We start from the raw sequence: 12,165 nt of genomic DNA on the forward strand, positions 1-12,165 counted from the left end.
ATGATGTCAGTAAAGGTTTAAGAAAAACTATGGGAACTAAGTCCTGGAATAATCCAGTACCAGTGAGTCAGGAGGATGAAGGGTAACTGACAATAAAGACTAAGGAGTGACCAATGAAGCAGGAGGAAAAACAGGCAAGAGAGATGCCCTAGAACCAAATAAAAATGTTTCAAGAAAGGAGAATCTACTGTGTATATTGATAAATATAAATGAAGACAGAAAATTGATCATTGCATTTAGCAATACAGATGTTATAATGTTTACAAAAGCAGTTTAGATAAAGTTGATTGAGTGAATACCTGAGTGAAGTGGATTCAAGATAAATTAGGAAAAACAAGTGTATGCAATTTAAAAAATGTCTTTTGCTGTACTGGGAAAGATAAATGGGGTGGTAGTTTGGTAGGGCAGGGTTATTAATAATTTTTTTAATGGGAGAAATATAAGAATATTTAATTCTGTTGGAGATAGAAACACTGATGATGCAGAAACAACAGGAAGAAAGCTCTGTCCTAGAATAGCAAAAGAGGATGAAATCTAGAACAAGAGAAGTAGCTGGCCTTTTCTAGGGACATGGACAGTTCATTACAATAGAGGATTAAAAGCAATGAAATAACTAGGAAAAACAGTCAGTTTCAAAAATTTAAAAATACATGTGGTATTCAGTGGATTAAAGGCATTGTCTTCTTGTTGCCATGAAGTATTTCTAGGAGCAATAATTGGCCAAGTTCTTAAGATAAAGGATATCAGCAACACTATACAGTAAGCACAGAACCTTATACAGAATAGACCCTAAAATATTTGTTGAATAAATAGTAATTGTTTATTAAATGGCTCTGATTAAATTAATAAAGCTAAGGTGTATGCTCTTTATAATCCTTTGAAATTAACAAAAGTATACAGCATATTAGAGAGAATTTGAATTCCCTCACTTATATATAAGTAAACACTGTCAAACCCATTGTCAAAGGGTTTGGCAAAGTTGAAAGTAAAATCTAGGTATTATGCTTTCTGGTTAAATATGTTTCCATTGCACCCATACTGTCTTGCTTATTAAAAGGACATAGTGGGCAATAAAGTATGCTAAGTCCATAAAAAGACAAGTTCGTGGTATCATAAATATGTGTGATTTGGGATCCTTACTAACTCTAATAATCACTTCACATTTCATCAATAATAATTTTGTTTCCCTTATTAGAGCGTAGGAGTAGTCATGAGAAATGTTTTCAGTGGTCCATGTTTCTTCAAGAAAGTTTCCAGAGAAGTTTAATACTTCTTTAAATCTAAATGAATATAATGAAATGAAGATGGCTTAGAGTAAAACAAAAGCCATGAGTGGAATCCTGATGAGTACCACTTACCAACAGTGTAGTGTTGGACACGTTATTTAACCTCTGTCTTGGCTTTATCATCTGTAAAATGGGAATAATAATAATAATGACCTCATTGGAAGGTTTTGAGGATTCACTGAGATGAAACATCTAGTCAATTTAATGAATGATCTAGATTCAGAAATCAGCATTATTTTATCTCCTCTGATTCCTTCAGATGAAGAAATTAACCTCAAATAAAATTTCAGGCAGTTATCTTAGCTTTTCTGCTCATGCTTAGAAAATAAACTATCTGTCCTTTTTTTGGAATTTAAAGGTCTAAATATTTCATAATTCTAGTTCAAGATAGGACTGCATTATGTTCAAAGCTCTGATCTCCTATCCAACCTAAAGCTTCCATTCTTGTACTCAGTTCAGGCTTGTTTCAAGCTTTGAAGTATGCACGGAAGGCTGGGGGCATGGTGGTCTCTTTACTCTGACATTCTTCACTCACAGTGACTGTTTTTGACTTTCAGAGTCAGGGCCTGATGAAGAGAATTTGGAGAAAAAGAGCACAGTGGTATGTGACTTACCCAGTTGCCATCCATGGTCAGTCAGGGCTTTCTGAATGGTAAATAAATAATCAATGACCCTCCTTCTGGAGAATGTTTGTGGCTGTGCCAAGTAAAACTGCTTCTTCACCAGTTTTACGTGACCTGCTCTGAGTATTTTCTCTGGCACCAAACTCCTGATTCATCACTCATTGTTCACCATTCAGGAACCTGGACTTCTAACAAGGTACTCACTCTGTGGGTTTACACAAAAATAACTTTAAGCAACTTTCCCTTTTGAGGGTCCAATTTGCTTTTCAAAAAATCACCAACTTTTGTCCTGACATTGGAACTTATAGCTTGCCTGATATATGACTCTTGAATCTACCATAGGGCAGGACATCTCAAGCCACAGCTGACGTAGACTCTGTTTCCTTCCGCTCCTGGCGGAAACAAACACATTGGGCTCTCTGAAGGTTCTCCCTGAACCCTTCTCACTTAACTAAGTTGAATGGAGAACACTCAGCCCTCATACATAGAGTGGTAGATTATGTACAACAAACCAACAGCTCTCCCAGACAACTCTGTTTCTCTTCTAGCTTTACCAACTCAAACTTTGTAGACTCTTAAAATGGAGTTTGAGCTAATTCTGGACTTATTAGTTGAACTTTATCTTAGCACCTCCTGCAAGTAAGGTCTTGCACCTCACTTATTTAGTCTCTCCTCAAACAGAAAAAAAGACTCCCATTTCATCATGTGGATACTTAAGTAAAACATTGCCTGGCATAGTGGGTGTGTTCACAAATGTTAGCTATGGCTATTATTTATCTCAACTTTATTATTTAACACTTAACGATTGGCTAGATGAGGAGTTGCCCATATTAAAAAAGTCAAATGGTTTAAAAACTAAGACAGTTTGGTGTCATAAAAGTCAAGAGACTAGGGGTTTTGTTTTGTTGAGAAAGGAATAATCACAGTGTCAGATTTTGCAGTGAGTTTTAATAACGCAAAACAACTACATTCATTAATTGATTAATGGTGACTTGATTTCAAGAAGTGAGTTAGAGGGAAAGCCAGACTGCATTTGTTTTAAAGAGTGAATAGAAGGTGAAAAAATTGAGACAGTGAGGTCAGACAAGTTGGGGAATAAGTTTACAGGAAAAGAAAAGTTAGATTGATAGCTATGCAAAGACAGTGTTTTGTTTTTGTTGTTATTATTTGTGTTGTATTTGTCATCATTTTACTTTTAAGGAACAGATTTTAATGTTATCCAAAAAAAAAGTGTGTGCGTGTGTGTGTGTGTGTGTAAGGAGGGAGAGATGAAGGAGAGAGGGAGAGAGAGAGAGAAAGAGAAAGAGAGAATTGAAGATTAATTAGAGACAGAGAAAAAATAATTAAAGGAGAAGATGAGAAGGAGAAATCAAGGATTTAGAATGAAGTATTAGTCCTAAGCAGGAAAAGCAATGCTTAAGATTGAAGGCAATGCTTAAGATTGGAGAATGTAAGTAAATAAAGACAATTATGGGTGTAAATAGGCGTGTAGTGGTATATGAGAAAGACTATATTGAAGAACAACATACCTAGTAGCCTAGGAAAGGAATGGTTATGAAGAATTAAGGACATGGGAATTTCAAGATAAAATAATTACTAGCATTGCTTGGCACAAAGATGCAAAGGGCATGAAGAATGAAAGAAGATAAATAGATTTGCATAATATACATCTATGGGTAACATATAGGAATGTATTTTTAGAATGATGATAAAATAAGTCTCATTGTAAGGGTTTAAAAAGATATAAATAAATAGAAATAGAGATATAAATAATGACAAGTAAAAGTTTCAGATGAATATCATTTCATTTGTCCAGGGGAAAAATAGCTAACTATTTAAGAAAACAGAAAGACTATAGTGAAAGGTAGCAAAAGATGCAGCATCTTTCTCTGACAGGAGCAAGGGAAAAAATGCTTTGTGTGGTGGCATTAGGTTTCCTTGGAAAACAAGAAGCTCAATCCATATGTTATCGTCTCATCACAGTAGGAAGGGTTGTTGTTTGACTTAGTCAAGAGATGTGAAGTAGCCTTCGAAGAAGTGGATAATTTGAGAAAACTATTAGAAGAGTGCAATTAAGAAATGTTTCGTATAAATAAGTAAATAAATAAAGATTTGCAAAATTTGATAAAGATTTTAGAAAGTAAAAATTTTAGTGCTTTCAATGTGTGCTAGTGTTCATTATTGCCTAGTAAAATTGTGCAGTTAAGGTTGGCTAAGAATAATGATGATAATCTCTATGGTAATAATAACAGCATCAATAGCTGCATTTAACATTTATTGAGCATGTACTATCTATGAGTCACTAAATTGCTCATTTGACATGTTCCAGCTCATTTATTGTTCATAATGATCCTATAAGGCAGGTTCTATTAGTATGTGAATTAACTACTTTGACCAAGGTTATTGAGCTAATAAGTTGCAAGCCCAAAAGATACCTAGGTAGTATGCTTTCAGAATAAAAGTGACTTTTGTCACTCTGAAAGTTTCACTTAAATATTTTACATTTTTAAATGTCATAATATAACCATATTCCTCTTCTCCACTAGTAGCCTCTCCCAATTTATTTCTGCTTCTGAGTGCATACTAGCACATCCCAGTTTATGAAAAATACTTCCTGACATTTTATAATGTTCAGGGTTTCTGAAGCACATACACACATCTCTTTCAAGCACTACTAAGGGAAGATACTGTCTCTTCTTCCAGTTAAGGAAACAGAGTTTCAGAGAAGTCAAGTTATTTACCAATGATTCCTCAACCAATTAGTGGAAGAACTCTAATTCATATTCAGATTTCTGACTCCAGTCCAAAGCCTTAGCTGTTAAGTTCATTACCAGTTCTTGTTTCTTCTTTCTCCTCAATATTCTTTCTGTGTGTTTTGTCTCTATTAGATTCAAGGTTGACAATCCTATTTTAAATTCCCACATTTCATCAAACTACATTACATTATCATGATAAACTTCCCTAACATAATGATGACCCAAGTGACTCTTTTAGCTTGGATTACACTGCATTATTTGAGCAATAGATCAGTTGCACTTATGGTTCCATGCTCTATCCCTACTTGAAATTCTGCCATGTAATTTTGTATTGCTTTCCACTTTGGCCTGGTCTTGGCCAAGTAATATTACCAAAAAGATCCAAGAAGAAGCTTAAATAGCAAATGCTTATTTCTTTTTTGCTCTTATGCCTCTCCCATGACCATGAATAGTCTGACCATGAATAAGTACATGCACAGCACTGAGTGACCCCAGTCAGTCTAGCTATGGCCATCTATATCAAACAATGGCCAGTACAACTAACTGAGCCAATATTTAGCTAGCTAGTGGCATAAGTGAGCACAGCCAAAATCAACCAATCCATGACACTGAGCTTTTGTGTTGTTTGTCACACAGCATTATTTTAGCAATAGATAGCTAATGCACAGGTATTATGCAGTGTATCCTAAATCAAATGTCAGAATAATACCTCTTCATTATTACCGTATCATGTCACCAGTTCACTCAAAATTCTACTGATTATCCTGTGTATACAAACTCCTGTCCTTAGCAGCCACCACTCACAAATAGGCCACACTCCTCCACTGCCACTATATAAAACTTCATTCCTACCCTACAGCCCTTCAATAAACAAATTGTTAATCATTCCCCTTATTTAATTCCTATTTAGTCTTCTTCAAGATAAAAAAAGGGGGGATACTGCTAGCACACCTGTCTTCTTTGGGAAAATTAGGAACCCCTAAGCCTAATCTAAAAAGCAGAATGCAGTCTGAACTTCTAGTTCCCAAATGCCCTTGAGCATGGTCCGATGCAGAACTCTACTGTCCCACATGAAATGCCCTTGAATTAGGTCCAACCTCTTCTTAAAAATAGCTCTCTAAGGTTCCTTTCTACATGAAACTTTCTGTAGTTAATCACAGTCAATATTATATCTCAACTATTTTCAGTACTTCTATAATCTTTCATACTATATTAATTTGGATCCATTTATATATTTTTTTGACTCCCCTGGCTGGTTTGGCTCAGTGGATTGAGCGTTGGCCTGCGAGCTAAGTGTCGCTGGTTCGATCTTCCAGTCAGGGCACATCAGAGAAGGAAAACTCTGATTCCAAAAAACCTCCGCTGCCTTGCGGCATACCTCTTCAGGGGAAAGGCTAAGGGAGTAAACCCCGACAGAAAATCCGGAGCCGGAGTCCCTAAGGCGGTTTGACGTTGTAGTCAACACCGGCAACTCCTGCGGCGCACCTGAAGCCAAGCTGTATTGACTCCGTCTTTCCCTTGGACCCTTCAGCTGCGAAGAGAGGGGGGGTCTGCTGCATGGGCAACAGCAGACCCTCCATATCACCCTGCCCAGGCTCTGTAGCTTCAGCTCCACTGGAGAGGACACTCCAGCGTCATCGCAAGATGTCGATTCAACACGGGAGGAGACAGATACCGTGTCACTCCCGAGTCGGACTGCACAGCCATTCTCGGTGGTGCAGATAGACTCTTAAGAAGCTACACCATCGTCTCTCGAGACGGACGGCTGCCGACGACAACGATATATTTTTTGACTAAGCAACTTTATTCCCTATGTTCTCTGGGAGCCAAATTATATTCCCTTTTCCCTACTTCCTTTACAAACATAAGTAACCATTTAATAATACACAGGGGACCCTCAATATATGTTAAATAAGGTGATAAAAAGAATTTTTTAACTTTTATATATGATTTTTGCAATAAAAATCTCACTTATTTAAATCTCTTTAAATAATCTAATTAACCATATTAGTAATTAACAAATATTTGCCCTGATTTCAAAATTGTAGAACTGTTTGCTTTATCTATATATCCAGTAAATTATTCTAATGCTCAGTGATATATACATATATGTAAATTAGTCCTTTTTTTGTCTTTCTGGATAAAACGATCATTTTCATATTTAAGGCTTTATAAATTAATTAGTTTTTACTTATGTTATTACTTCCATTATTTTCTTTATCATAAACTACCCTGTAAAGTATCATTAGTATCAACTACCTTTTGTTGCATGGAATCTGAATATCTGACTCAAGCTGATGATGTATGGTAGAATTACAATACAAACCAGATTTTCCTATTGCAAGTTTATTGCTCTTTTTTCATCAAAACGCATATACATTTAGTTCTGGTTTTATTTTAAAAGCCTTACTACTGGTACTCTACTGGCTGAGAGGGTTCTGGATGATTAACATGTTCCTTTTCTCAAATAACTTATAATCTAGGTTGGCAAACAGGCATATAATCAAATAATTTAGTAATAATATGGTAAATGATAAGGGTAAAAGAACACAAAGAAAATGTATGTGGCGTGCAGAGAAGGCTTCTGGGAAGATACTAAATCTTGGCTGGGATGAAAAGTGAGTCAGACAAAGATATTGGGGAGGAACATTATGGGTGGAAAATAAATATGCACAAAAAACTGGAAAAGATGAAGTTCATGAGGACACTGTAAGCAGTGAACTATTATTATTCAAGCACACAACATTCGTCGTCGGCAGCCATCCGTCTCGAGAGACGATGGTGTAGCTTCTTAAGAGTCTATCTGCACCGCCGAGAATGGCTGTGCAGTCCGACTCGGGAGTGACACGGTATCTGTCTCCTCCCGTGTTGAATCGACATCTTGCGATGACGCTGGAGTGTCCTCTCCAGTGAAGCTGAAGCTACAGAGCCTGGGCAGGGTGATATGGAGGGTCTGCTGTTGCCCATGCAGCAGACCCCCCTCTCTTCGCAGCTGAAGGATCCAAGGGAAAGACGGAGTCAATACAGCTTGGCTTCAGGTGCGCCGCAGGAGTTGCCGGTGTTGACTACAACGTCAAACCGCCTTAGGGACTCCGGCTCCGGATTTTCTGTCGGGGTTTACTCCCTTAGCCTTTCCCCTGAAGAGGTATGCCGCAAGGCAGCGGAGGTTTTTTGGAGTCAGAGTTTTCCTTCTCTGACACAACATTACATGCTTATAAAAGTGAAAATGTTAGGTGACGAATAATGAAGCAGTTCAACACCAGGTGCAGAAAAACAGAAAATAAGAAATAATAGAGATTTTGAGAATTATTTAAGAGATTATAAACAGTATGGCCCAAGGAGGACTGAATTCATAGATGAGGGAGAAAGCATCATCTGTGAAGACTTTCGGTGTCTGGGTGAGGAATTCAAGCAGGTTTGGTTGAGGAATGGGAGGCAGATGACTGAGTTTGGGGTGTACTGAATCAGAGGGTTTGTGGAATATTGAATCAGAGTAAGGTACAAAACTGAGAGTCTAGGCTGGAGATATGGAGTAATTTAAAATTATCAGTATTCTTTAAACACATTTATAGCCAATCCCATAATGAAGACCTAAACACTACGGCTACAACACCCTTTACATATTTTGGGTTGTTAAAATCACTGCTATGTTTGTTTATGAAGTAATGGTAGGAGAGAAAGTGACTAAAGCAAATTACCAAATCATCAACACCTAAAAGTACTATGTAGGCAGTTTTTATGATGATATGTCATAGTTTCACTCTGAATTCTTTTCCATGTTTGCTAAAATAATTTTCGTTTTTTATGCTTTCAATTTTACACTCTATCTCTGCCTCAAAACTCACATTTATGGTAATCATTTTCTCTTCCAAGCTAAATGGCAAATGCAGTGCCAACAAACAGAACACGTACATTGCTAGCAAAATATTTTAAAAGATTCAAAGATATCAAATAAAGAAGAATACTCCTCTATTACTTACAGGAAGCTTATTGCCCTTAAGGTACAGATTAGGTTATTAAAAAATCTGCTTTAAAGAAATGGCAAGACCATCACTCTCTGAAGAACCTGTGTATTACTAGGATTATTCAATATTTATAATGATGAAATGCAAAACACTGTTGAAAAAATATGTCAAAGTATTTTTAAAAGAGATTAAAACCATATGCATCTGAACATACAGATTCATAATCCCAAGTATATAATATCCAAATCTATACACTCTATAAACAGATAATCTATTTGTAAGTGTGTTGCAACCTTGATTGGTGGCAAAAACAGATCTGTACTAACATCAGACATTTATAATTTTTATTTTTTCCATGCAATAGAAATATTCATAGAATTCTCTTCAGATAGGAAAATGTATAATTATGGTGTGCTATCCAGAATCCTTCTGGAAAAGTGTTGTATAACATATACTATATACCTACAAAAAACTCAGGAAAAATTCTGAGCTCTAAAACACAACTGGCCCCAGGGGGTTTGGATAAGAGATTGACTAACATTCAAAACTTGAAGTTTTAGGTCATCTTATCAACTCGATAATCAATGTAGCAGAATTTCTAGAAGTAAAACTTTTCATTCTTGTGTCTTTAAGAGAGATTTCTCTATACACTATTGTTATATATGAAAGCATTTCCAGTTTTTTTCTTTTTGCCCCAAAATATCTTGTTCTATTTACAGTATCCTGATGAAATAATTGCTCATTTTTGTACAAATAGAAAAAAAAATTAAAAACCCAGTTCTTCTTAGAATCACGTTGATAGTTAGGATTGAAATTGATAATACCAGGCTTGAATAAAATATAAAAAGATAAATGTAGGGAAGGTACATGCACATTTTTATACTTAGGATCAAGGAATCAATTTCCAAGAAGAGGGGAGAAAATGGGAACACATTTAGCATTTAATGCAATTCAGTTATAAACTTCATTTGACTACTGCTCTAGGACACACTGAAAGTATGTTGAACTTCCCCCCAAATATAATACAGTCCTAGATTTCTTTAATGAAACATTCTATCCAGAAAGAGAAATGATTGTCCAATTCTATAACTGTCACAGAAGATAATGAATAGTATGATTGGTTAAGGGATCACACTTTAACAACAGCATTGATCAACTCAAAGAATCTTAGTGAAGAGTAAGCATGATGGTGATCATTTTAGAAATTACCCTATGAAGAACAATTGCAAAGACTGAAATATGTAGCTTGAAAAATAAAATTCTTGGTTAAGATATTTGAAATGAATCAACTCATTCTGTGTAATTAAACAAACCAGTGTACCAACAGGTGCGAATTACTAGGAACATTATCATGTCTCAAAACAAGATAAACTGAAAATGAAAAGGGCTAGAACAAGAGTTACCCTTATTGGGTAATAGGACTACCTAATTGGGATGTGACAAAAGGTTCTAGGTTGTCCTTGGATCACCTTTCCATTCTGAAGGTGATCAATATCTCAACATCACAGTCCAAGTTAATTGCTGGGTTTATAATTTTATCAACTTTGCTTATATAATTTTAATATTTATGAAGACATAATATTTATGAAGACATAATATTTACAAGATATAATATCATGAAGAGAAGTCAGCTCTTTAACATTTTGCTATGGTACTTAAAGCAGACGACCAAACTTGCATTTACAAGAAAAATATAGTGTATTGGAAGCGATTATTAAAAGTCTCATTCATAGTCTATGCTTTTCCTCATACGTAGAATAAACACTATTGTGCTATTCTCCAACAAGAAAATTGACTTTCATTATTAACTCCATATCTAAATAAGCTGAAAATTCTTGAAATGTTATATTCTTTTACACAAAATAATATTCTTAAGAAAAATATACTAGAAATAACTCATCTAACAATTTTAAGTTTGTGAAAATAGGGCTGAATTTTTGCCTTTTTTCTAATTTCCAAATGAAACTCATTAAAACATTTTTGAGTGGAGAAGGTAATACACCAATAACTCCAGGAATTTTAAAGCAGGTGTTAGGCATTTTTAAAGAAAGACAAATAAAAAACAATTAGTATATTTCCAAATTATTGTTGCTTCCAAAGACAGAACCACACAACTGAAAATGAAAAGTAGTACGTACTTTCAAATGCCATGATTGTGTTTAAAATACACGGAAGGAAGAGAAAATACACTATTCCCATATTCTGGTTATCAGTAGCTGATCAACAGGTGATTTTCTACCCTCACCAAAACATAGAAAAAAGACCAGATAGGAACTCATGCTTCACACTCCCCATCATGAACGTACCACATTTTCTTGGAGGCAAGTTTCATGTGAGTTTATTATCTATTCTTAATTTTCTCACCAAAACATGTATATCATATATTTTAAAGAAAAAAGTAATTATAAGAATGGGAATAAAGCAAAGCTTATTTAAGTCTTATCACATTTTCAATTGCAAAAGGAAGGATAGATGGTACTAGGAAGCGTACCTGTGGCAGGGCTGAATTGAGCTGTCTCTGGAGCGAATCTCTGTCATAGATGACATCCTGCAGTCTTTGCTGGGCCAGTGAAAGACTTTCTTGTGTCTCTCGAAGAGTGTCTAGAAGACGGTCCCTTTCATCTAGCATATTCACCATCAGCTGCTCAAAATGGGAGTCTGAGTCCGAGCCACTGCTTTGGGACCCCCTTTGGCTCATTGGGGTGTCCTCATTAATCGTGGGCATCACTTCACACATCATTGCTTAAATAAAGTAAAAGGGAGAGAAGTCTTAGTAAAGAAATGGTTTCCAATAGTGCCACCTGGCCCTCAACTCACCAAATGCTTTGCAGTTCTTAGCGTAATTGTCTCTTTTCCCTTACCCGCTGCCCCAACTCCAAGCAAACTAAATATTTTGACTTCAGTGAAAAACGATTCATTGACTTCCATCAACTAACATGCTCTCTTTTAATGAGACAGCTTGGTTTCACCTGCTGCTTAAAGTTTTTTTAATGATTTATCCCACCTATTTCAATTTATAGTAATATATTACTACACATTAATTGATCATCTTTCTTCCCCTGCAAGTTTACAAATCCCTTATTGCTAATATTTCCATGTTACCTTTATTTATTATATTGTTAACGACAAGTACAGTGTCTGGCACTTAATGAGTGGGCAGTAAATTATTTTTAAATGACTTAAATAATTCAATGAATTAATGTTCACTCCCTGTTTAGGAAAATCCACAAATAAGTGATTATTCTGTTTATATAATGATTAGTTTTTATCTTTTATTTCTATGAACAGGTTTTTTCATACCAGTTTCAAGCTTCTTGACTTTCCAGCTCCCATTTTGTTATCTCTATATGCTTTCATCCTAAATCCCTGTAGTAGTCTAGAGACTGAATTAGATATAAACTTTATGAAATATACTGACATCCATAAATTTGTTTAGATTAATATACTACTAATCGCACTTAATATTCCTTGCTTCCTGTGAGCTGCACTGTCAGGTTTTCATCCAAATGATACAAACTAACACTCTTTCAAATAT

General features: G+C 35.5%; 1 protein-coding gene across 1 annotated transcript in view; it reads right to left on the reverse strand.

Annotated features, from left to right (window-relative positions):
* Positions 1 to 11,370, reverse strand: part of PPFIA2 (PPFI scaffold protein A2) — a 449,044-nt gene extending 437,674 nt beyond the window's left edge. Inside the window, exon 1 of the mRNA XM_090273671.1 lies at positions 11,122 to 11,370. Within this exon, the coding sequence (XP_090129797.1) occupies positions 11,122 to 11,370 (249 nt within the window). The remainder of the gene's footprint in view (positions 1 to 11,121) is intronic.
* Positions 11,371 to 12,165: the final 795 nt, after the last annotated feature.

This window comes from Furipterus horrens, unplaced genomic scaffold (assembly GCF_987537825.1).
Source record: "Furipterus horrens unplaced genomic scaffold, mFurHor1.1.pri manual_scaffold_4, whole genome shotgun sequence".
Classification (NCBI taxonomy): domain Eukaryota; kingdom Metazoa; phylum Chordata; class Mammalia; order Chiroptera; family Furipteridae; genus Furipterus; species Furipterus horrens.